Source organism: Heliangelus exortis, chromosome 21 (genome assembly GCF_036169615.1).
Source record: "Heliangelus exortis chromosome 21, bHelExo1.hap1, whole genome shotgun sequence".
NCBI classification, from domain to species: domain Eukaryota; kingdom Metazoa; phylum Chordata; class Aves; order Apodiformes; family Trochilidae; genus Heliangelus; species Heliangelus exortis.
In genome coordinates, this window is record NC_092442.1 from 8928426 (window position 1) to 8955680 (window position 27255).

The window sequence follows — 27255 nt, forward strand, 5'->3', positions numbered from 1 at the left end:
TTAACACCAGGTGAAAAATCCTAGTAGCAGTGAGCAGATATTTGCATGTATCACACATATTGCAATTTCTCCAAAGCAATGCAATACTTGCCTACATTATTTTACTGTCTTCATCTTGCTAATAACTATGACATAAGAACAGTAAAATAACTTACCACTAGGGTTAAAAGCCATGCAGCAAATGGGCTTCTCATGTGCAGGGAAGTGGGCCACAATACCATCACTATCAGAGTCCTCACTGACGAGCACCTGCACAACAGTAGCAGAGACAAAGGGAGGTTAAGAAATTAAAATTACTTTAATGTAAATACCTGGAGTAAAATCCTTTATCTCCTTTCTGGAGAAAGGGATAAAGGATGAGCTTTTGGTTTAAAAAAAAAAAAAAAAAAGACTACTGGAAGTTGGTAAAAATATTTGGACCAGTTAAAACTAAAGCTGACTGTGAAGACCCCCAAAAGGACCTTCAAAAGTAGACAGTATTGTCAATGTCTAATAGTATGAAAAGATATTCTGTTACAGAAGAGAACCAAAAGATGTGAGGAGAAAACATTTGCAAGAGCTGAAGAAGTTTTTCATTCCTTGGTTACATCATGCTGAAGACTAAATTAAATAAAACTATGAGAAAGATCTGTCAGAAAAGCACTTAATAAAAGGGTTTCTGTGGTAAGCAAAAACCATCTTCTTAACAAGACAGTGCAAAATTTCCCATTCCAAGTGCAGAATAATTTGTCTGCTGCTTCCAAAATGATTTGAAAGGGCTTTAATACTTCCTATCCCACACAGATATCAGAATAATTTGAAGATATTTTTATGCTTCAAAAAGAGAAATCATCTTTAAATGTTTAAAGAAGTCACGTAATACGGATGAAGAGCCCTGCGCCTGACTGACTTGAAATGTTCAAATTACTTGGCACTGTCACATAGGCACAATTATGGTTTTGCTTTCCCTTGTCAGCATTTCGTGCTTATTCCAGAACCACTAACCAAAGGGTCTGGAGATCTTCCTAAGAGCTTTTCAAAGAAACAGTGTTCTTTCCTCAGTCTACACAGACTGAACCGAGTAACTCCTTACACATCTTCTCACAGCTCCCACTTTCAGGTAACTCAGTCTCACCCTAAAGATTTCCCTCTAATTCAAGATATAGGGTAATGATTAAGTCAGAGCATAAACCAACCTTACAAAAGAAAAGCAGGTTTTTTAAAATATCAAAAATACTTAATGTGAAATTTGTAGGCAACAAGAGTACCTAAATCATTGCTAAAAAGATTACATAGCATATTTCACACTCATCATCTACAGACTTCAAACTGAATTAATGGTTTTTTGTTCTAAGCTAATGATAAATGCACCACTGTTATCATCCCTGCAACATAAAACCCCTATTCAGCAGCCAAGGAGCACTCTGGGTGGTAAAACCATCTTTAAATATTTTTCCTCTGAAAATACGACCAAAGGGAAAATTTCAAAACTGTGAAACACCTCAGACATTCCAGTTGGAGAAGACAATAAAGCCCAAATCTATTATTTGTATGCTGTGCATTTCCATGCTTGGAAGTGCTGTTGATTTGGTTTGGTTTTTTTTCAATTACTACTTAAAATTATCTTTCTGGAAAAACATCCTTTGTGTTTCATCTAAAAGGAGTTTTTCAAAAATTTCACTTTTTAATATAGCAGATACAGCAAACCAGTCTTTATTTTGGTCATTAGACACCACCACTGCTTGTGACAGAAATCCAAGGAAGAACAACTTAGTGGGATAACATTCAAATCAATGAAGAAACAAAAGCCACAGTGAGGTTGTGACTCCTGCAAACCCTTGCCTGTCACCATGTAGAGCTTTCAGACCCCAAGTAGAACATGTCTGCTTCCTGCATTTGCCAAATTTAAAAATAAAAAACAAAAACCAAAAAGGCTGAAGTGGAAGATGCTTTCTGCAAAGATGCTGGAGAGAACCATGCCCATGGGCTACCAAATGGCACATCACACAAACATTGACACTGCACTACGGGATCCTTTTGAGCAGCTGAAGGTTTCTTACCACTGAAGAGTTGGAAATTTTTCTTAGAAGTTCAAAATTCTGGTACAAATTGCCTAATAACACATGCAAATGCTGTCAAGAAGCTTGAAGGTAACAGCTCATTCAGCTTCCCATCAGAGAGGGCAGACAAAGCCCACAGGAATCCCAAGGCTGCAATTTTTTTTTTCCTCCCAAATAGGCTTCTTTTTCTAAGGTAGTGGCCTCTAACCACCCTACTATTAAGAATAAAAGACCTTACAAAGTCTTTCATTGAACAAGGTTCATAAATCTTAAGCTTTAATCCTGTTAATTGCAGAGTTCATGAGGATGCTCAAGCACTTTGCAGACACATCTTTGGAGTCCCCCACCGTTGCAACCAAACAAAAAGAAACAGAGACAACATCTACCAAGATGGCCTTGTAAATCCCCACTCAGCCAATTTCTGATGCTCAAATCATCTCTTTATCAAGTGATCTACAAGATGATTTTCACAAAACCTGCCCCAACCAGCAGGGTTGGTACCTGGACACACTGAGCTGATGCTGCAGCTCTCTCCAGCTCTACTGAAATTCATCAGAACAGCTGATGGAATAGGAATCAAATCCTCTTTATCTTACTCTAAAAAAGGAAAAAAACACCTAGGGGATCATGGCATTTATATCAGAAAATAGTGTTTGCTTTGAGGGTAAGAGATAGCTGAAGCTGTAGGGTTTTTTCTCCTCTGCCATGATTTTCTTCATTCGTTGTATTTTCCATCCTGCTGAACAGAAGCCACTAGTAATTATGACTTCAGTTATTTTAATCTTTAAAGGCAAATTACACCACTTATCCCAGTGGAGACATGTTTTTAAATAAAACATGAAAGTAACACAAATAAAATGGACACAAATCTAATCAAGCAGGTCCTACTCTTAACAGAATTAAGGAAGAATAATCCCATCATCGTAAAAACAAAGAGGTTTGGCAACATTTATAAATATGAATATTAGATAATAGGGATATTTTGCATGCAGACTTAAGACCTCCATTCATTTAAAAAGCTGAAGTTTGGGCAGTGTTAGGTTCAATTCTTAAAGATGTATGCACAAAAAAAACCCCTTTCATACCAGCCCCCCCAATTAGCCTCCCCCAACTTATAGCTAAGGTCAAACATCAGTGGAAAAGGGCTAAAAGTGATAAATCTGTGGCATTAACTACTGCACTCCTTTTAATAGAATCCAGCATAAACTCAAAACAGCCTTGTGCTCAGCCTGAACCATTTATCTGAGACAAAAATGTCTTCTTGACAAAAAGCAGATCTCCTTTAATAAAAGTAAGGCAGACAGTATTATGCTCTGAGGGAATCCTGTTGCTCTTTTTATACTTATATATAAAAAGAATTCTTCTGTAATACACATAGATATAAAAAGTAAAGAAAATTGAGGCCAAATATATGAGCATTAGAACATGAAATCAGCCTTTGTGAAAGCTGTTCTTAGAAATAAAAGCACTGGTGTTAATGACCAGTGGAATGATGTCCATAGTTAAAGTTTTATTATTGAATATGCTTTGGTCTAAAGCAAAAAGAACCTAAAAGAATAAAGTTTCACAACAATTCTTGCCCTGATAAGCATCTTCATTTGGTTCAATTGTTATCAACTCCTTACCAAATGAAAATGAACTTTTGAAACTGCAGCAGTTTGCTTTTTTTTTTTTTCCCTGAAAAATTCCTCTTTTAATGCAATAAAAAGTTAATAGGGAACAGAAAAAAGCACCCATCACATTTTAAAGCATAAAAAGATCAACATGTTATCTTATTTTTGCAAGCTATTTCTAAAATATTCCCTCAAATATTTTCCTGTGTTTTGGATGAGCTGTGAAAGCAGCACAATGATCTCTCATCAATCACAGAGTATCCCAAACATTAAGAATCAAGTTTTACATTTTTAAATGACCACATATTTCTCTGTCAACTGGACGTTAGATGTTTAACAGATTTACATTCAGTCACAAAACTGGGGACTTTTGAGCAAGGTCATTATTGCAGCCTAAACGTGGGTGGCCTGCTTGATGAATTAATTAAGAATACAGAAACAAAGGTCGAAAGAAAATAATTTTTCTTTAAAACTCAAGCCACTAAAGCCTTACACATTTAATTCCAATTACTGAAAAAGAGGACATCTGTACAGTTTTAGCTTTCTTCATTTCAGCTAATTAACAGATTCAAATAAATAGTCATTACATCTAACTGAAAAGTTTGCTAACACTTCATTAGAAGGAAGTTTAAACAAGCACACAACCTTGTTAACATATTTTGGTTTACCACAAAGTTACTTGGGCATCTCGATAATTATTTTTACTCCCTTTACAAATATAGCATGACAGCCAACTTCAATAACTCTGCATTCCTTTGCATTTATTTAATTACTTCATAATTCAAATTTTCTTAAAGTGCCACTAATTTTGAAAGTAGAAGCTACCATATAAATAACTGCTGGGTATGAGATCTCACGACAATCTCTACATTCATAAGGTTTATTAAAAATATTTTCCTAACAGATTTAATGCTGCAAGATTATGTTAGAACATTTCTTGGGTCTTTAATTGTGTATTTTTCAGTGGTAAGCTAGCATTTCAACCTCTGCCATGGTAGCACAGAACATTTCATGAAATGCACTGAGTTCCATCTCGTGTTTCTTACACTGGATATTTTTGAAACTGCAGATAGAATAAAAAATTAGTGAAAACAAAGCTGTAGCTAAGTCCTTCTGGCTTATGTCCAAAAACATGTTACTTAATCATTCTAGGGCCAAATAAAACTGTGTTTGTACACAGGCACAGAGCAGCTCACTGGATCTTTAAAATCTGTGTTGCTCTGTGCAAAGTAAACAGACAGGCATGTGCATTACTGTGCAAACCTTAAAACATTTTTTAAAAACTTTTTTTAAAGGTTTTCCCCCACTAAAAAAGTGCTTATTTCTTCTTCAAAAAGACAGTTGTTTGGTCTTAGATTTACTGTCATCTTCTTCCATTTTCTTTGTCTTTTTAAAACAGATTTCTTCCCTTTTTTTTACTATATGTTCTCCTTAAGATACATTTTATTACTTGAAACTGCTTTATTTCATTGCAATGCCCAAATTCTGAGTTAGGTTGTACAGGCAGATAGAAATCTTTATTAATCTGAAGGAGGTGAAGTATTCCTCTTACATTAGGAGTCAGCTGATGATGATAAAATAACTCCTTTCTGCTTCTGAAATTCCCCTCATGTGTGATGAAACTGACAACCCCAAAAACCATGCACAAAATCTATTTACACAGTTGCCAGACAGCTCTGATGCAAGGCTTTCAACCTGTTCATCCAGCCCAGAAAACACTTGGTAGGCATTACAAATTCTTGTGGTTTCCCAGGCAGTTTGGGAAGACCAGTGCTCATAAGAGGCAACCCCATCCAGCAGCAATGAAATATTCCAAACCCAGGAGTCTTCAGCACAGGAGGAAGCAGAAAGCTCCCAAGTGGTGCTTTGTACCCACCTCCAGACCTCTCATTTCCCACCTGGAATCAACTAATAACTGGAAAAAAAAAAAAAACACTGCCATGCTGTAGAGCTGAGACTGAAGTGGGTGAGACGTGGGCTGTGCTGTTGTCTGGCAATGACTTTCTCCAGATCTGCTCCATCCCTCCCCTGTCCCCACCAAAGTGTCAGCATTAATGGGTGACTGCTATCAGCAGACCCATTTACCACTGAGTAAAAGAAATTATTCCACTGAGGAAGAATCCCTGCAGCTCAAAGGGCTGCACAGATCTCAAACCATGTTCAGCCATGAGTTTATGCTGAAGCACAGGAGCAATCCCAGTTTGCTGAGTGAGATCCCTGCTCTGCTTGCTACAACACCCTCCTGAGCTGACACTTCACTCACTGAAGCTGTAAGAACTGGCCAGGACTACCCAGCCAGCACAAACACAAGCCATGCAGAGCAGCATGTCAGCTCCTGCAGTCTGCCTGCTCCTGCCAGGACAAGCTGAGGAGCCCTGCAGGCTCCCTGGGACAAGGAAACTCACTCAGAGGAGCCTCTGTGCCCCAAAACCTGCTGGAGTGAGGGACAGGAACATTGTGAGCATCTTTAGTCAGACCACTTGTTTCTTCTTCATCAACCTTCTTTTTGCTAGACACACAAAAAGATTTCTGTGCCATGAAAACAATAGAATAGCAAGATTATCTTGTATTTTTCCTGGAAAGAAGCAAAATGTTAATTGTGAAATTAAGTCTCAGTAATGAAAATAAATTATTAATTTAATAGCATTTTGCAACTTTGGATCACACAAACACAAAAGGAAGACACACAGTTAGGATACCTAACTTAGGCCCTCCTTCCCTAAAGATTCAAGACAAAAATTATTTTCCTAGAACTGATGGCTTATTTATGTTACAGCAGCAGTATTTGGCCAAGGCAAGTGTTATCATTTTACAACTACTTTGCCATGGTGCCCTTTAGGCTTGATAGCTCCCTACTATTGTTAAGGTCAGAGGACAAGTTCATAAAACCTCTAAATCATACATAACAAGCTGTATGTATGGGATAATAAAACCTAAGCTGTGTCATTTTTTATCCCTAGGCCTATGCAGAAGAATCAAAGCACAGACAATGACCATCAGAAATAATGACCACATTAAACAAGGCTTCATGAGAAATTTATGAAGCAAAATTTTTCTTTTTTTTTTTTCCCCAGCAGTACACTAAGAGCCAAAAGACCTTTTTTTTTTCCAGGAAACAAAACCAAACCCCAACAGTCAGACTTATTTTAAGACCTGACTGAGTTCTTAAATAAATTATGTTCTTTTTTTTTTTCCATTCTTTTAATCTTGCAAGAAAAGGCCTATAATGTTATATGGACAATCCCCTTTCATTGTAACATTACTTGGCTAAGTACTTCCAAAGCTAATTCTCAGGAACAACCACAGCATACTGGGATTTTTGTTTTAATTGAAAACTTTAGAGTTTCCTCTCAGTTAAGAGAAGAAATTGACTACTGATTAGTCATTGGTATCTTACAAAAACTTACCTGCAATAAATAGCATAAAGGTAGGAAAAATAAGAAAAAAAAAGTTGTTTTTTAATTTTTTTTAACTCAGTAAATGAGAACATCAGGAAGAAAAAATTTGCAAAAGAGCTCTAGAACAGGGAGGTGTGTGGGAGTCCTGCCCAATCACTGATGCCAGGAACAGTCACTAAAAAATTACAAGGTTAGATAGAAATAAACAAAAAGGATAAACAAATTCATATCCTCTGTCACAGTAGAGAACACCAATTTAATGTCTGTGTGATAAAGTTATGGATTTTTTTAACAAATTATTTTGCCTGACACACTGTACTATGTAGATCAGTGCATACACCTCTCATAAAACAGCATCATGCCTGATTCCATTTTAGTTTTGAAATGTGTGTAAAATTATAAGCTTTTATACTTAATATCCAACTTCACTCATCATCTTTTTCACCAACTGAAACTCCAGAATTCACTGTGTTCCCAGACAATCCCACTTCCCAGCCACAATATATATTAATAAATATAATCACACTACACATGCACTGCAAGTGATCAGCATAAATCAATGTCAATTATCAACAAGTGTTAGAGAAACAAAATGTGACACTTCACACTTGATCTTGTCAAAGCATCACATAAATATGTTCTAAGGACAATATATATTTTGGCTTAATTTCAGTCCCCAAAAAGGACTTTATCACAGCTGCGTGTGCCTGTAGAAGTTTTTTACCCATAAAAATTTCATTGATTTTTCAGTCTCTAAAACATAAAACACATTAACCTGAGATTTTCATAAAAATGAAGATATTGGTTCTGTGCAAACTGCCTTACCTGCCCTTCTGCAACTGTCTCTGTGTCAATGATAGTGATGATTCCAGGCACCAGAGGACTTCTGCGGATGTTGCTATGAGCTAAGATTTCCTCTTCAGTTGCTCCTGAAGGCACAGTCCCTGTCAGCTGTGTAACCACTTTCCCAACCATTGTAAGTCCAGTCTTTATTGTCTATAAAAAGAGAGACCACCAAAAAATAATATTTAGGCATGTTTTGTGCACCTACCATTAATTTTTTTCTCAAGACAACAAACATAACTAGACTTTGCACACCAGAAGCACACAAAACATGTTTTTTTCTAAGTGCTATATAAGCTGCATCCTATCAATGTGAAGCATGGCCCTTTATTTGGGAATTAAACACTTCCAAAACATTCTTGGGGAAAAAAAAATATTTTAATGGTATTTATGTTACAGTTTTTTCTTTCTTTGACTTTTCTTTTTGACTTTTCTTTTTTTCTTTCTTTCCTTTTCTTTTTCTTTCTTTTGACTTTTATTTTATTTAATTATTCCAAGGGTGGACAATTAGAAGAATTAAATGAAGCCACAGAGGGTGTTTGTGGGGGGCAGAAATACATTTAATGCTGAGCTCCTTGTGTCTTTTGCATAAGTGCAAGGGACAAGGAATTTGGCCATGGGTAGATATGACAGATTTCATTTGTTTCTCACATGATGCCCTTTGCAGAATTAAAACTGAATATGGGACACAAACCCAGCAAAATTAAAAATGCCACCCTGAAGGTTCTAGAAAGACAACTCTGTACATGAAAACCTTGTTAAAAATATTGGGACTTCCCACAGTCTGCATGTTTTCCAGACATTGGTTTGACAACGTATGCATTGCAGCAGATTTTATTATCTAAAAATGCTGAAGATTTTTATGTTATTTTAGTTGGAGAAAGCAGGAGAGTACACAGAGCAGGAGAGAGAGAGGCTTAAAACAAAATCCAAACTATGGCTTTAAATACTTTCTCCTTGAATCAAGGACTGTGCCTTATTTGCCTACAAAGAGCTGAGCAGATTTATTATGCAATATAAATAAGAAATAGCAAAAGAGATCAGAATGGAATGACACTATAACAAGCCAATTCTTAACTAAAAAGACAAGCTAAGCTGCCTGCTAAATTGAAAAGGAAAATAACTGTACAGATCACAGGCTGAAACCAAGACGCAGCCACAAATCAATTGCAACTGCTTTGTTTAGTGCTAAAATCTCAAACTGCAGTGATTAGAAAACACATTAGTGTTCATCAATTAGCAGCCAAACGTTTGTTTTAATAATTCATAGGAAATGACTTACACAAAGTCTGTTAGTGTGTTGTCAGGAAAACCTCTGAAGGGCCAACAGAATGAGGCGCCACACTGTATCGATGGCAATATCCAGCCAGGAAGCCTGATTAACCTCTGAGATGCCTCAGCTGATGTACTTACCCCATTAATGCTAATGGAGATACTACCACTTAAAATCGAGCCATGCCTTTATCATAGGAATGTCTTTGGGGTTTCAAGTCTTTAGTAATATCCTGCCATTTGTTTCTGATTTCTTTTTATACTCGGATACGGCGAACGAGAAAAAAAACCAAAATTTTAATGGCAAATTCAGAAGGCTGAGAAACGTGGCATAAAGGAGAAAATGATATCTGAAGAATAAACCTAAAGTAGGCCCAGTGCCACCACGAGAATACATTTCAAGAGACACTTTCCTTACAAAAACTGACAAGGCAGTTCTCTGGCTGATAGTTCACAGTGTATAAAATGCACTGGTAGCTTATAAAGCAGGGAAGAGACAGGGGTACATGGCAAAAAAAGTTAAAAGACCAAGAATTGATCTATTTTAGAAATAGAATTTTAGAAATAGAATAGAATTTTAGATTTTTTTTTTAATATCCCGACCAGAGAAACTGGATGATAAAGTGCCAAGTGTAAATTTATAGCTCTCTAGAAAAAATTAACATGCTTATCTAGCAAAACTAATTATTGTTCTGAGTTAGAGCAGCCTGGGAGTGCAGGACTGGGCAGTAAGAGGTGTACAGAGATGTGGCTGAGGCCATTAGCTCAGAAATATCAGTGCAAAAACCATTACAGCACTTACTTCTTTCTGCTCTGTGTATACTTGCAAAAACTTGGCTGGTAATCTTTAACCTTTCCCATGCCATATCAGCTGTCCCCTTGTCCATTAGAGTTAATGACCTTGCTCTCACATAAGCTGTTACTCCTCATTAAGAAGTTATCAGGTAACAAGAGAAAACAGATGCAGGCTTTGCTAAATCACTTTACCACTCCAGGATTAAAAGATACAGAGAAGGAATCAACTAAAGCAGTTATGAGGTGACAAGAACTTGGTTTATAATTTGATGCTAGACATTGGACAGACCAAATACATTTTTAATGAAATAGGGTAAAGTTTGCATTGTCCCAGTTCCTTTGTCATTGATGGGAACCTGCCAGTGCATACTCAGTGCAATTTTGGGATAAATAAAATTAAAATACTTGATCCAGTTCCTTTTGTAAGCAATGATACACATTGTGCAAACACACAAATTGCTTGTATGCTCACGTGTACCCTATCTACTTAAAAATAAGACTCTTCACATTCATTCAAATATAAAGAAACATATATTTAATTAAAATAAATGTATGCACTCATACCTCACTCACTTCAAAAATAAGTACAACTTTAATTAGACAAGAAAATTAAAATGCACCATTCAGTGCTTGTTAGGCTGTTTTGTTCCAACAAAGGTCTTGCATCCTTTTAGTGCCAAGACAATATATTGTTCCTGTTTTCTCATAATAAATATATTTTATATAATTTAGTTGTTTACAAATGAAAAACCTATAGAAGGCAGAAAGAGATATCAAAAAGATTTGCCTTGGTAATCAACAATGTGAAAGCCTCAGGGTTCGTTTGAACGAAATGAACATACAATCAATTAGAGATTTGAGTTCAAACAGAACACTTCTTAAAATGGTCATGTTTCCCTTTCCTGCTCTAAAAAGAGGTGGGACAGGGAAGAAAACCTATTAGGAAGTTGTTTAAACACCATTGCAAGTTTGGCTGCTAAGAATGCATTATGAGGGGAAGGTCTGGAGCTGACATGGGACTCACCAAGGGACATGGTAGGACCAAACCTCTCTTAAACAAGACATACAAGAAAACCAAGCATAAAATAAACCAAAAAAAACCATAAAAATGTTTTTTCCTATATCCCCTTCCCTGCTGCACCCTAAAAGGACAAATATGGCCAAACATAAGGAGCAATTCCACACTTGGATGCTTCTCTCAAACCAAGCACCTGAATATTGTCCCAGAGTTTGGCCATGACCAGGATTTTGTCCTCAGTATTCTCTGTTACCAGCACAGCTTCAGACTCCCAGGTTATTTGATTAAGCAGGAAATTTATTTGACATTAAAACACATTTCTCATCAAAGGGAATACCATTAAAGTAAATATTCTGCCATCGAGACCTTCTAGTGGATCTGAAAGGTAATTCTCCAAAGTGACCCTGTTGATTTTATTCTTTGCTCTCAGCTTTATCTCTCCTCTTTATGTGAAGGTTCTTTCACTTGTTTCAACAAGAAATTGGAAGCAAAACAGAAAAGGCTGTAACCTAGGATCATCTGACTAAACTACATCATCTATACAAGCACTTCTGAACCAAAAAGCAGCAGTGGAGGGAACAGAAAGGGACATCCTCTCTCAAAAAAGCCAATACCTCTCCTGATCAAAGCAGATGAATTACCAATCCTTGCAGGCAGGTAAGACAGAAGAGCAGCAGAGGTATAAATGAAGACTTAGTTAAGCAAGGAGTAAAGGTTATGGTGAGATAATGAGATGGACAAAGAGCAACTGAAACTTGGAGCCTATATTTGCCAAGAAGAAAGTCAGCATTTCTGTTATCAGAGATGAAAACTTGCTAGATTGTGAGCCAAGATTCAATGAAATCAGTAATAAACATTTGAGATTTAATGTTGCACACTCAGACATGAATAACAAACAAGTAAGAGTAAGGCTGAGATATAATGAAGAGCCAAATCATGCAAATATTTGAAGCTATATTAGTATTAATTTGATCTACTACAGGAACATCTAACAGCCAGTAGAGAGCAAAAGAAATGTGCTTGGCAAAAAAAAAAAAAAAAAAAAAAGTGCAGAGACTGTGCCCTTGTGATTATCTGTTTTCCTAACTTTCACTATTATTTTATCTCTGTTAAGCAGCTAAGAATCTTTTCTCTCCTATGATTATAAACACATTTTATCTTCAGCAGCTACTAACATGATGCAACATCACTGCAGTGTTTGCACAAGTTCAGCTTAAAATGGGAATGTCTGGATTATGACCCCTTGGCTAGTGCTATGCAGGAGGCAAGGCCATCATTGTGGTCCTTTCAGGCTTTAAAACCAAGTTATCCACAATCCTTGGGGGTAAAGATATCCTCCTTTTTAGATTTTTTTTTTTTTAGTCTTTGAAAAAAAATAAAATGAAACAGAGCAGTGTTTAATCTTCGACGCCTACTGGAATGCTCTGACAATCATTCCATGGTTTCAGAAAGCTCTGGCCTGTTCTTCTTCAGCCATGACCAGGCTTGGCTTTGGCAGCACAGGGATCCATCTGTAAGGTTTTACCACATCTGATCAGAACTGTGGCTCAACATGCAAAGCCAGTTGGTTTTTCAAACTTACCCGTGCTATAAAAAACATGTTAATGATTGTGAGATTGAAGGAGTTTGGGGAGTTTTCTCCCCCTCCTCCTTTTTTTTATTTTATTTTTGCTGAGGGTGAAAGTCTGCAAAGAGACACCAGCAAATTTCAGATGTCTGGAGAAGAACAGCAATTCAAGTTCTCCTCAAGAATGTAAAAAACTGTGATTTTTCTCCTCCTCCAGCCACAGTGAGCTTGGGTCCAAAACTATGCTGATAGATTATGTTTGGTTTTCTGTTTTGTTTTCACATGAGATGACATGCCCTGTGTCTCTCTTTGTGGGTTCTTGTAACTGTTGTTTGCTTCAGTGACGCTGAGCTCTCTGTTCTGTGCTGTCATTTAATTCCTATTATTAGATTTGTTTTGTTGTGCATACCAGAAATGAAAAGGCTGGTGGCTACAATGAAAGCTTGTAATCAGCATGAAGTGTGCCAGACAATGCCAAAACTCACTGTGTGTGTGTGTGTGTGAGAGAGAAAAAGAAATTCTTTGGCTCAATGTTGCAGACAAGTCCTGAAGGAAAGGAGCACAGTGGTGGGAACAGTGAAGGAAGAGTTGTGCATGCTCTTTGACTTGTTTAAGATTTTTCCAAGCCCTGGTCTTCTTTTGATAAAAATGAAACTCCAGGCATTTCTCTGAACACAGAGGGATATTATAATGTCACCTGCACTAAGAGCATCAGGTAATGGAATCTGTATGTAACTAATGTCATTAATAAATACTGACATTCAAAGAAAGCTACCAGGTAATTAATTAGCTCCAATATTGTGTTGTCACCTTTCAGAGACTGAAACTTATAATGCTAATGTGACCAAGTCCAGAAATCACCAAGTGTTTGTAAAGTCAGGTGTGGTGCAAAAAGATTAACAATTCAAAATGTTGATTTCTAATCATGCAAACTTGTAATAGTATGAATGGCCATTATACAAAACCATTTTACTATGATTTCCCTGCAACAGAACCTGAGGAGCTGGAACAAAAATGAGGTTTGTAGGATCAGGCCCATCCCCGTGGGGCTAATACAGACATGTTTCTTACTGTGTTCTCTTCTTTTGTGAATGGGGGGGCTGCTGACACACAGCCCAATTCAGCAGGGAAACCTAATAATTATCTTCCATGATAACCTCTCCCAGCAGCAGATGATGTACTCACTTTGGCAGCACTAATGACTGTGGCAGTGTAAGACTGAATGTTGTCTCCACAGGCTCCACCACGGGATTGATGGCATCGGATCAGCTACAAGAAGAAAGACAGCAACCAAGTAACTACTATTAAACTACACAAACCCATAACCCATTACCAGAGCTCTTATTTATCATGTACAGTGGTGTGTTTTTTCCTACAAACAGCAAAAAGCCCTGCTGAGACACTTAACCCCTTTTTATAATCTTCTGGGTGCCACCCAGACTGTCGCGTCCTCAGCTCCAGTTTTCAATTACAAGATGAGCAGTCACTAAGAATTCATAAACTTTGAAATGGTGGGATTTTTGGTCTGGCAGCAATACCACAAATAAATTTAAATAAATATAATCCAAAGCCTTAGCCATGTATATGTAACATTAAATATCTGACATTCTAAGAACCCGAGTGTGGCTTTCCCCTCCTTTTCATGACTACCAAGCAAAGAAATGACAAAGGGAAAGAGCAACTTTAAACTTTATGTTTAATGGATTAAAGGAATGCACATGGGGTTTTATTCTGCATTGCTTTCCTTCAAAATTAATAAATCAAAACAAGACTCTTCTAACCTGCCATCTACTTACAAAACCAGCTTTTGCCTTTGAACCCTAACAATTAAATCTCTGCTTCTGACCAAATAAAATGGCAAAAAATTAGAGATATTTCTTGCTTCTACACTGTAACACGTTGCCTGTTTATCTGTTTTAGATAAAAGAAAATTAAAAATCACTCTAAGATATATTTGTCCCTACACACTTGGCTTTTCTGCTTCTATTCAAGTATCTAAATGAGAACACTTAAACTAGGAAGAAAGGGGAAGTCCACAGAATGTACCTGGTAAGGCAAAAGCCATTTAAACTCCTTTTATGATACAATTATTTTGCTGATCAGTGGCTTATATTTTTGGCAGCCACTATACATTTTTCTCAAATCCCAGGCTGACTGGTTAAGTTTTACAAAACCACAGAGGCGTGGCACTAATGGAAAGGCAGCCCTGAATTCAGAGGGAAATCAGTTGTGCTGGAGAAGGTGGAAAAACAAATACATTTCTCAAGTCTGCCCCTCCAATGATTTCTGGTTATGCTCTAGAAACAGCTATTCCAGTCACAGGTGGAAGGGAGAAAAAACATCTGCTTTGAAATAAAAATAGAGCATTAGAAGCTGAATTTCAAGTTTTCAAACACTTCAGGCTTTATATACACAATCACTTCTGTGGCCTGAGGCTGGGTAAAAAGAGTAATAATTTTTTTGTTTGGGATCTGTTTTCTTCTTTTGCCTCTAGAAATGAGCAAAAATGTTCCACTGTGCTTCCCAAGTTCACAAGCCTCAATCAGATGTGCAGAGTAAAGATATGACATATATTAATACCAAAATACAACCAACATGGGTCAAAGATTAAGCCTGAGATTTTTTTTCTGCTTTCCCCTCTCTATATACAATACCAGAATGAAATCTAAAACCAGAGAAAAGCCATTTTTTGAAATAAAACCTTTCCTTACCTTATTTTCTGCATAAGCAAGCCAACGGCTCCCAAGAGCAATAGGGTTCATGTTTGGCCCTGGACAAGGATAGCAGCCTGAAAAGTTTTAAAAGGCAACATTAAGAAATCTCTTAACAACTTCTTGCAAGGAATTTTATTTATTGCCAAGAAAACAACAAGTCTAAACAAAATCCTTTCAATTGCTAATATCACTCAAAAAATGCTTGCGTTTTTTGTTCCTGAAGATAAGACTGTGGTTAGATGAGCTATTTTTGAACAGTTAATTATGTGTAAATATTTGTTCCTCGTAATGTTTGCATTTTTAGTGCCCTTTTGGGTGAGGGGGATATTTAAAGTTTGACTGATTTTGTTCTGAATCTTCACATTTTCATTAATTTTCCTTGACTGACATCTTTCTATTGGTCAATGGCTTCAAATTGCTTCAAGCTCTTCTAAATTTCTATGGTATAATGAGTGTACTATGCTTTTCTTTATATTAATTCTATACACAAGTCCCTAATCTCTCAAAATACTTTTGCAGAGGCTTAACATGGTGAAAGAATTCATAATTCCTTTACAATCAGTGGCAAAGTTTCTGTTGTCCATCTGGTTTTCATTACCTTTGTAGTACCATGAAAGAGAGATATATGCACACACATAAAGATGAACATAGAAGAGAGAATCATTCCTGACAATTAGAAGATGAAAACAGAAATCCACCAAGAACAGCTGTGAATGAAAGCATGGTAAGGCTTAAAATTCATCAGGCCTGTGGAAAAATGCAACTTGCTATACGAAGTCTGAACTAAAAACCAAAAACACACCAAAAAAGAAATCTCTTCTACGAAAACTAAAAATAGAGAATTTTATATTTTTGAAAATAATCAGGGAATGCTCAAGCATACATGAAAAGCTTCAGTAATCTACAATTAAAAGAGCCTGGTGACCCTCATCCTGACTGCTTTTACTGTCCTATTGCCATCTCCTGTTTGCCCCCCTGTTTTTTGTCACTTCAGATTAAGCTCCTTTGGATGGACAGCAGCTCCTTCTCCATCACCATCTAACCCCTGCCTTGATTTAGCCTTTAAATCCTGCTGCTCTGCCTGAACTTTAGTACTCCAACCCCAGTGGATCCTTTCTCAAGGTAAGAGCCTGAAAATTCAGATGCTCAAGTCCCAGGGAGGATGAAGCCACAGAAGTGTTCACTGATTAGGACCCTGGTACCAAGATTTGAGCTTCAGTGTTAGAACTTAAGCTAGCAAAGAAAGGCATAATACCATTTTACTAGACCAAAATCTCTTCCAGTACATGAAAATAAATAGAAAAAAAATATTGCATAAGAGGGGAGAGGAGGGGACTAGAAAGTGAATGGTTAATCTCCATTTTCATCAGTTCTTAAGCAAATATACACAATTTAGTAATTCATATCCTCTTGCTGGCTGGCCAAGAAACAAAACATTTGAAAACATATAGACATGTGTGTCTCATTTAAAGGAGCCCTGGTTAGCTGATCCTCTGTCCCAGGCAGAAGGAGCACTGAGATTAGGCAAAAAACAGTTTGGAAGAACACATATAACCAAAAACTGCAATTTATTGCATAAAATCCTACACTGCATTCTGAAATGCACCATTTATTGAAAAAAAAAAAAAAATTTAAAAAAATAGAAGTGTCTTTTTGAAGACCTAGTGAGAACAAACTTCTAAAGGTTTAATGGAATTGTTTTCAATGCTTGGAAAATGGTGAACAAGGTGTGTGGGAGGGTGTTAACCACAGCACGTGGGTGGACATCTGAACTGACATCTGACAACACTTAAAACCCCATTTGATGGCATTTTGTTGGGCAAGTGCAGAAACAGCTGCTCCACTGTTCACACTATCTAAGATAAACAGCTCTTTCTTTCATTTTTTAGAGCAGAGCAGTGAGGGTATTGCAAAATTCAAGAGATCACAGCAAGCTATTTCAAAGGTCATTAAGCAGTGGAAGGAGAAAAGCAGCAATTCATCCAGTTCAATCCATCTCAGGCCAGGAAAGCAAAACCAAGTGAATATTTGGTAAGGCCCTATCACTGCCCTGATCTCAGGAAGGAAAATGAATTCTGAAGAGATGATGCCACAATTGTTATTGCATTCCAGAAGTGCATAAAATGTGGGTAGCCAGAGCCTCTTAAGGAACAAAGTGAGCGAAAAAAAGGTTGTAAATACAACCCTAGGTTGTAAATACAACCATGTTCTTCCATTATAGATCAGGACCGGTGAGGTTTTAATGCTGACTTCTGCTCCAGAAAGTCTTCTCTGGGTCAGTAAAGGCATTCAGGTCCCACAAACTTTTTTTCTTCCCTCGTATTTAAAAAATATGGCACTAAAAGCTGTCAGCTGACAGCCCTCATCATGTAAATCTTTGCAGAGAATTTCGAATCAGCCACTTGCATTTCCCAAACTCTGCAAGCACCTCGTGACATCCTTCTTGCAGCAGAAACCCACAGGAGTGGTAGGCAGCACATGTGCTGCAATGGTCAAAGCTGAAGCAATTCAGCAAGTCCAGAACAAAAAAAGAAATCTCTTGCATGGTAAGGGAGCTGCTGTCAATTATTTCAATTATTTCAAATGAAGAAGGGGAAGCAGCATTATTCTTGACATCAACAACCAAGGAGCTGGAGAGAGTTAAGGTTTTCTTAGAAAATCAGCAGCTGTCCTCACCAAACCCAGGATAAATAGTTTGTTCCATGAATCCCAGTCAATCCCACACACAAAATTCTAAAAACAACCTCCCCAGAGGTCACCAATTCAACCCAGGACTAAACTCTGCTCCCCGATACGAAAAAAGCAGCATTAAAAAAGAGCCATTTCCTCCCTTTCTTTTCTTTGCAAATCTCTGCATTTTGGAAACTTGCAGCAGTGCAGGGATAAACAAAGGGTTATACTTTATGGGAAGGAAAAGCAAATTGTTTTTCTGCTTTCCAAAAAAACAGCTGGAGTCAGCAGAACATCATCTACTGGGCAAATGAAAAGCCAGCCACAGCGTGACCCACCAGGCTCGGCCATCCAATCATCACCAGCCTGACCCTCTTAAAGATTAACTTCTACTTCTGCTAAATATCAAAACAACTGAGGGGAAAAAAAAATCCATTCCAAGCAACAACAGCAGCAACTTTAGCATGTTTACAATAGCAATGAACATAATGAGAATGCAGAACTAACTGTCAAGAAGACCAAAGTTTCCAAGTTTTAACGACAGCACGGAAAGGTCATCCAAGAAAAGATCACTTGGGGAAAGTCCTTCCAAAAGTCCAGCAAAGCAAGCAAGGACTAAAAAACATCTCATCTTTGAGTAAGCTTCATTAGGACTGTCACCCACAAAAATGCAGGTGAAAATCTACTGGAAACTGTATTAAATGGTTTCAAGTATTGAGTTGCTCCCTCTGTGCTTTCTAGTGACACCCAGAGGAAATGGACGAACCTCAAGCTGTGAAAAGAAAGGCAGAAAAATCCTGGCAGATCCCACTCTGTGCCTTCATATTCCCATTTCCAAGATCCAAGTTTTACCTGCACTGAAATGGTACCAGAGGTAAATTCTTTAGCATTACAATTTCTCTGGTTCTTCACTTTTTGTTTTAATAACAGTTTTATAAAAATAATTTGAAATATGCATGAGTTGGATTGCCTGGATTCAAAGATAGTTTCAGCTTCCTTGTTGAATTTGGTTTTACTGAGTGTAGAGGAATCAAAGAAAGTACTCAAAGCTCTCCAAAAAGAGATGCAAATGTTTGCCTAATGAGCATAAAACAAGAAGGCATCTTGATTTTACTTTATTTTTCAACTGCATTTATTAAAATCTCTACCACCCTTTTGAGATTCACATCCATATGCCCATCATTAAGAAAATCATCTCCATTCGTGCTGAAAATCCACACAAATACATCCACTCCTGACTCTTCCATTGGTCTGTGCTCCTACAAAAAACTAGGGCTCAGGTCCTTAGGTGATTTTTAAAAAGCTCATCCTCTGGCTTCAGTAATGGCAGAGTGAACACAGGCAGCAGCCAAGAAGAGCAAAGCAACACATTCCTCTCCTCCCACTTTGCCTTCAAACAAACAGTGCATTGGGAAAACACTGTCAGGAGGAATAGGGCCACCAGGAGCCATCTCAGCTCTAACAGATATTAAGCCCATAAATATCAAAAAAAAACTTGAACCATTTGTACTGGGGCAGCTCTTTAAGCTTCCCAGCTTTCTCAGAAGGAAAAACCTTTAAAAAAAGATGTATATACACATGACTATACATATATGAACTCAAAAGCTCAATATGGGATGAAAAGTTGGGGGCTAAACACTGAGGGGATTCCCAATATCCACAGACACTGTGCAGGTTGGTACTTCACATCCAAACACACAATATTTGGAATCCTAGAAGCAATCAGCAGTCTGCAGGCATCTAACTCTCCCAACAGCTCTCCTTCAGGAGGAGCAGAGCTGTGTCTCTCTGTTACACATGACATGACAGTGTCACAATCTGTCACCCACTACCCTGGGATGTGTGCTACGTGTGTGCCCTTCTCAGCCCCCAGGCAGGGATGATGGATGTGCCCTGAGGGACTCTGCACATGCACCAAATAAATTCTGTACCAAATAGAACACATGCCAACACCACCTGTTGAACAAAAACATGCCACAGAGGTGCAGGACCAGGACTTGAATGAGAATTTCCCCCCAGAAGCATTATCACAGTTAAGGCTGCAATATTTTCCACTTGAGAAACATCCCACACAGCCTGAGTGGCTCCATTAATGAAGAGCTAAAGCTGATCTTATCTTGGCAAAGCACTCAGGGCTGAAGATGCACCAGAAGGCCACGGTTCAGTCTAGAAAAATCTGACCCTACCAGACAGAAGGTGTCTGAGCTAAGTCAGAGCTTGTTTTCAGTCTCCATAAGGATGCACAGAACCAAGCACAGCTCCTTCCCCAGGGCACAGCTCCACCTCCTTCTCAGAGCTCACTTAAAGCCCACTGGGAAATGACACTGGTAAAAACATGCAAATTAATCTGTGAATCAAGGTTAAAGCTGAATCAGAAGCATCCAGATTGCTCTTCTTCAAACCCATCCCAACATGATTATCTCAGGACACTGAGATCTCAGCCACTGAGATGGTTGCTTTTTAATTTCACAGTGTATGGTCAGAACTCTTATTCTCTACACTTAGTTTTACAGTCCAGAAAAAGAAATTTTTTTTTTAAAAAATCTGTTTGTGATATTTGCCAGGCTTTCATCCTCTGTATCTTGACTTCGTTTTTATGTTTTAATGAAAACCATTTTATTAAGTTGTTCTCTTTGGTCTTTTTTTTTTTTTTTTTTTCTTTTTTTCTTTCTGTCGGTTGAAGCAAAACTTCCTTTTTCTATAATTTTCCCTGCTTTCTTTTCCCTAATTCCTTCTGATTTCCTCTGCACTTAGACACACTCATCCTTTTTTGGTATTTTCAGACACAAGTTTTCTGAACTAATTCCAAAACGCATTAACTCTTCAAACAAAAATATTTGCCTTTAATAATTCAAGGTATTTGCCACCTCTCACTTTAAAAAAAAACCTGTGTAGCAGTGGTACTGTGTATTTTTAAATAAACAGCTGCAATAACCACTATGTTAGTTGTCAGTCACTGGATGTAGCTTATAATCAATTAGTAATTGTTTTCTAGGTCTCCTGAAGTATACAGCATTGTAACAAAATTAACAAAGTACATTCCTAAATCTTGCAATCCAAAGCAGCTCCATGACAGAGAGCATGGAAAGGGTATGTGCAATAAATCACGGGTAGAGTGATACTGTTGTTGCAAAACCTTTGTTTATCCCAAGGAAAACAAATCATGTAAGTTGTTTTATCTAATATTTTTTGTTTGCCTGGGCTTTTTTTTTTTTTTTTTGAGCATTACCAAGAAAACCAAATTTATTTGTTTATAAACTGTATAAATTAATCTTGTTTATAAATTCCTCTGGGTTCCATCTAGATGAAAGGCCCTATGTAAATGTTTTTACTCTCACACTGTCACATACTTTCCAAAACTCTTCTATTGTTCGTGTACTTCCTTCTGTTTAAGTATCACCCATAAAAATGGAGCAAAAGAGCAACCCAGCAGGACGCACCCTACTGTGAAATCATCCCTGCCATCCAGGAATTTTTTTCTGTGCTAGACTCAACTGAGAGAACAGAATTCCTGTACACAAGCCTGGGGAAAGACCACAGATTAATCCTCATGGTTATTAATGCTATTATTGTGCTTACTACTGTTACTTATTATTCCTACAGAGCCCTCTCCTTCCACTGCCAATATCACAGCAGTTTGAAGTATTTTACTGTTGTTCTGTTGGTCTAATTCCAATAGCAGAGCTTTTACTAAAACTATCCACAGCATTTCATTTTTATTAGGCTTGGTTGCTTAATTCAGCACAAATTTGACCAATTTCAGGTCAAACTATATTTTAATCTCAGGTTTGTTTTTTTTATTCAGAGAATTGGACAGTGATAAATAATAATGTTACTACAGAGGTTATTGTTCCATTACAGGACACTGTGAGCAAGAGGCCTTGTTTTGGCCTTTAACACTAAGGATTTGGGTGCTTTAGATAAAAATAACTCACACAGAACCAAACAGCACTTCCTGTTTTACATATAATTTTTAAAGCTGTCACACCCAGGAGATATGACAGATACACATCTTGGGTACCAGTGCCTTGTTTCTGTCTTTATCCAATTCTTCTGTTGTATTTGCACTTTCCTGCAATACAGCAAAACACCCTGTATGCACTGAAGACATTTATTTGGATAAATCTACCACACTGACCTTTTTAAAAAAGATTTTAAGATTATCCTGTACTAGTGATACACTGATTCTCACATTCAGTCAAAAAATGTTCTTAAAAACAACACTGTTGAAAAGTAAAAGCAAGATCAACTTCTCTCAGCAAGCACAGATGACATGAAGGGGGGTGTGGATGTGGATATTTACATGGGAGTGTGTGGATACAAATAAAAATATTTCTATACTATTCACAGGAACATACTTGGCTTCTCTTCAGAGATCAAGAAAACATTGTGAAACAGGAGCTCACATCCCACCTGCCTTAAGGACTTCAGATCTAAACTGACAAGTGTCCCTCCCCAGAGAGGGGATCCTATCAATTATTACACCATGGAGGATATGCAAGAGAAATATCACTGGCTGATCACAGCTGAGAAAGGAAATGCACAAACAGAACTCCTTGAAGGACATAACTCTTCAGGCATTAAACTTTCTCATAAGACAACCAGTCCACTTCAAAGAAAAGAGATCAAACTGTTCCCTGTGTGCCCATCAGGGCAAAGGAATTCCAACAAAGCTGACAAAAAAAATGGACAAAAAAAGCCCAGATGATTTCCAGATCAGACCTGTGACAAACGGAACCCCCGTGTTATTTTTCTTGCATGGGAATGTCAGTGAAAACAGAAACACCACATCCAAACTGCAGATTAGAGAACCAAATGTGGTTTGCTTTGGCTCTGCTCTATTTATTTCTTTAGCAAGGTGCAGGTGGGGTGCGTTTAACATCCACTGAATAATTTTTGGCTTGTGGTGAGGCAATCCTTTTGAGACTTTCTATACAACAAAGTACTCTGACTAAAATCTGGAAAATTACCTCTTAAGGCTCTAGCTGCACAGCATCAATAGAAATGTGGTGCCAGCTAATGGCTGCAATAACTGTCTTCATCCCTGGAGAATAATGGATGGAGAATATATCAATATGAGGAGTGGAAGGGCCAGAGAAGCTGAAGAGGCACTGGTAATCGGACACAAAGATGATGCCATGCATGATGTTATCTGTGATCAGCTTTACTCAGGGCCCAGGGGGTGGGAAGGATCTTCTTTACAGAGAAGAAAGTATCCATCAGGCCATATTCATAATCATCAATGTTCCACTAAGCCAGCATTTTTGGAGAAGGGTTGAGGGGGCACTGATGTACAAGAAATCAATGAAATTCAGCTTTTCTGCATCTATTGTTTAGAGCAAAGTAAGGGGGGGAAAAAAGCCTGTACATCATTTTCATTTCTGTCATCTGCAGTATGCAGAAAAATGCTCCAAAGGAAATCTTGAGTGAACCCCAATAAAACTATTTCTTAAAAATCTATTAAAAATCCTAACAACTCTCAAAGGACACGTCCTCTTACTAGAAGCTTAAATGAGTTTTCTAATTTTTTTTTTTTTAGTTTGGCCACATGAGTACTTAAACCAATACAGGGTGGGAAATGATTGCCTGGGTTAACTTCCCCTTGAGGGGAGTCCTTTCTGAACCAAACAGGGTTGGCTCCAACATCAGCACACTGGAGAAGAGAATGCTGTACCAAAGTTACTGCCACAGGTTCTTTGCAGGCTTTGCTACACCTTTCCTTAGCACACATTTGAAAATGAGGTTACAGCACAGGGTAGATTATAGGATATCCTGGTTATTTTTCTGCAATATGCACAGAAAGCTTTTTCTTCACATTTCACCTGTCTTAAATTCACATACTAAGCACCTGTACACTGAGTTTTTTGTTACAAAAGGGACAAATAAAATTTGTTGGCTCTCTGCCATTCAAGACAAGTCAGCACGTTGCCATATGATCACATGCAGGGGAAAAAGCAAGAAAAAAAAATAACTACACCAAATTTGCTGAAGAAACATCAAGAAACAAAGGATTAAACATTCCAACAGCAGCATGAACTTGACCATGTTCTACATCCTGAATATTTTATGGTAGTTTTATTACAACAATGTATTAAGCTACACGTTCAACCACAAAAACAAAAACAGAAAGACAAATACCACTCATGTGCAACACAGCTGCATTAGCATTGCTGAGGAACACCAAACTCCAGAAATCCTGACACTGTTTTTAATTGTACATTCTGCATTTCATTTCTATGTATAAACAGTCCACAAAGTTGGCAAGAGCAAGGCTTGTATCTTCATTCTCCTTGGAAAAATCAAAAGGAGTAAGGAATAGGAGGACAGAAGCAAGTCCTTTCCCATTTGGCTCCCCACCAAACCCCAGCAGCTTCCCAGTACCTCTCAGCCATGCATAGGAAGAAACTGACACCTATTGGCAACTTTAATATTACTGCATAAAGCTGCTTTTCTTCAAACTATTACAAGAAATAGCTTCTCATAACTACATTTTTCTTTAAGCAGACAGGTAATATGAAAAGATAATTTAAAACTTTTCCAACTGCGATAAAAAAAAAAAAACCAGGAAATTTCAGATTCTCCTTTTTTTAAAAAACTCTGGTCCTTCCAAAGTAAATTATGATACTTCAGTTATCTACAGATTTTAAGAGGCACTACTAATTGATAGACAGCAGCACCAGTCACCAGCTGTTTGGAAAGACAAGATTTTAAATTTTTTCTGGAGTAAATATTTTCTCAGTGGCCAGCATTACACAGACACCACCTTGAGAGTAGGTAAATGACTTTTTCAGCTACCTGTGGATGTCAGTACAGGTGTTCTTCACAACAACAAGAAAAGAGCTACAGCACAATAAATATGCAAAAGAGCCAGAGATTGAAAAAAGAACCCCTGGATTGGGTTTTATTTCTTTGTGAAGCAACAGATTTCCTGAAACTCCAAATGAAGTCATGGAGACCTGCTGTGACGATTGAGAAATACAAAACAAAACAAAAAAAATCAATTCTGTTTTTTTCTCACTCCACCACCAGAGCAAAAAGTCTGAACCCAAAGTTTTATACCTACTTGTAACGAAGAATTTTTTGGTGAAAGTACAGCTGTCAAAGGCAGCAATTTTCTCTTGCAGGACTACAACAAGTATCCTGAAAACACAGAAATACAATGTGTGCTTTAAACATCAAATGCATCAGTTTAAAGATTCAATATCTAAATGTAATTATTTCAAAAGCATCAATATCAATTCAACAGTGATAAACTGCCAGGTTACCAACACATGGCAGTTATTGAGGATTCTCTCTCATCCCAACCACATAACCTTCATTTCAGGAAGTACACAGATCTGATACAGAACAACACAGCATTTTTATGATATACCTCCTGCAGTAAAAGCTCCATTAAAAACAAAGACTGGAATTGCAAGGATCCTCAATTACTTTCAATGACTCAAATAACAATCAAATCAACAACTGATAGAACACGAGCTAAATTTGGAATAATCCCATTGCCTATCTCACTGTAAATTCATTAAACCACCTTATTTCCTAAAAGCAAAGGTTTTTTCATACCAAGAACATCAGCATCCAAATACAGTTGAAAACCAAAGATTTGGGTCAGTTAGCAAAGTCCCAGATGTGTGTTTATGAATACAGTTGTACATGAGCACACCTTCACTGTAAAATACCTGTTACTTACTTGAGACACAGGAACAGAACAAAACCCAAGGAACAACTAAACATGAAATACAGGGCTGTCAAAACCCAAAGAGGCCAAATTTGGCAAGTCAAGTATCTTGAAATCTTTATCACCAGGATATAATCTTCTCCTAAATTGCTAACTTCCCAAAAAACAAGTTTTTAAACTCTTGAACAACCTAGGAAGTCAACAAATAAACAGGCAAGATCTACCATCTAAGTATTTCTCCTTATGAAGAATGGAAGACTCCAGGGCTGGTATTATTTTTACTGACACATTTTTACATTTACTGACACATTGCCCAAATAACCCAGATTGTATCTACAGTTCCCCAGCTGCCTCCTGAAGCCTATGGAACACCCTGGTGCAGCACCAGCCACTCATTTTCTGATGAAGACTGTGATGAGAGCAATAAAATGCTCTGGATCTCAGTTCTTTCAGGACCCTCTCACCCCAGGACTTCTCTGCTCATCAGTATAAATGTACAAATTCTAACTTCTTCCACAAGGCCTAAAACAAAGGTTACTAATGAATAATGTAAAGACTTTGAATGCATGTGAAAGTGCAAAGTCTAAATAAAGAAAAAGTATATATATTTGATGGTAGTATTCCCCAGCCCTGTAGATATTTGTTTTCTACTCTTTGTGCATAAATGAAGGCTACCAGATGAATGATTCTAGAGTGTAAATACATAAATTATAAACAGGTTTGCCCCCTCCTGCAACTCAAGTTTTATTTTACATTTAAATTTTGGACTCCATTAGGCTGTAGTATGGTTAACACACCATTAGCATTGCACTTGACCACATTTAATGCATTTTCAATCTGAAATAGTGAGCTTTCTTTGGACAATAACAGAAGCTGATACATTCCAGAAAAGCAGCTACCCTGAATACAGCCACAGAGCTTTGAAGGAGCTTTTCCATTTTTACCACTTAGGAAAAGAAACATTAGCACCTGGAAAGATTTTCTAGTTGGGAGAGACTTTGAATGATGATTTGCCTCTTGACTGTTTTTACAATTGGATTTTTCTTCTGCTAGGAGGCCAGACTGGAAAGATTTACTATCATCACACCATACACAAGGGAACTTTAAATTTTTCAAGGGACAGTTGCACAGATAAGTACTGAACTCCTCCTGACAGCTTTTAAAGGAACAGTGACCTATTCATGGCACATAACTCTCACCAACTCAACCACTTCAGTGAAACTCTTTTGTGATATAATAATCACACTCACATCCTACAATAAGGAGATTGAAGGGGATTTAAAAAAGAAAACCACAGCACCACCATCCTTTGCTTCTTCAAACATTCACACTATCAAAATACCCTCCTCATTATTGGACTAGCTGTGGTATTAAAGGTGTTTGTTCACTAGTTCTGCTTTTCTTCTGTAACTTATACTTGACCTAATGTCATCACTTACATTCAGATTTTGATGGTACAATGCCAGCCAAATGTCTGTTTAACCCTTGTGGCTTCTAGGGTTGGGTTTTTATTTGATGCTCAGCTTTCTAAACCCTTTTTTCTCTCAGAAATCAGGTGACATTATCCCACTTCAGAGATGCTGCTTTGTTACTTGACTCACAGCAACATTATTGCCCTGTAAACCACGGGCTGCACACCAGGAATGTG

At 37.5% G+C, this 27255-nt stretch overlaps 1 protein-coding gene across 21 annotated transcripts in view; it reads right to left on the reverse strand.

Annotated features, from left to right (window-relative positions):
- Positions 1-27255, reverse strand: part of BCAS3 (BCAS3 microtubule associated cell migration factor) — a 310770-nt gene that overhangs the window by 243155 nt on the left and 40360 nt on the right. For all 21 annotated transcript variants that reach the window (XM_071765279.1, XM_071765297.1, XM_071765287.1 and 18 more), the window contains exons 9-13: positions 24993-25069; positions 15257-15333; positions 13731-13814; positions 7876-8046; positions 156-249 (exon numbers count right to left, since the gene is read on the reverse strand). In XM_071765279.1, coding sequence (XP_071621380.1) covers positions 156-249; positions 7876-8046; positions 13731-13814; positions 15257-15333; positions 24993-25069 — 503 coding nt within the window. The remainder of the gene's footprint in view (positions 1-155; positions 250-7875; positions 8047-13730; positions 13815-15256; positions 15334-24992; positions 25070-27255) is intronic.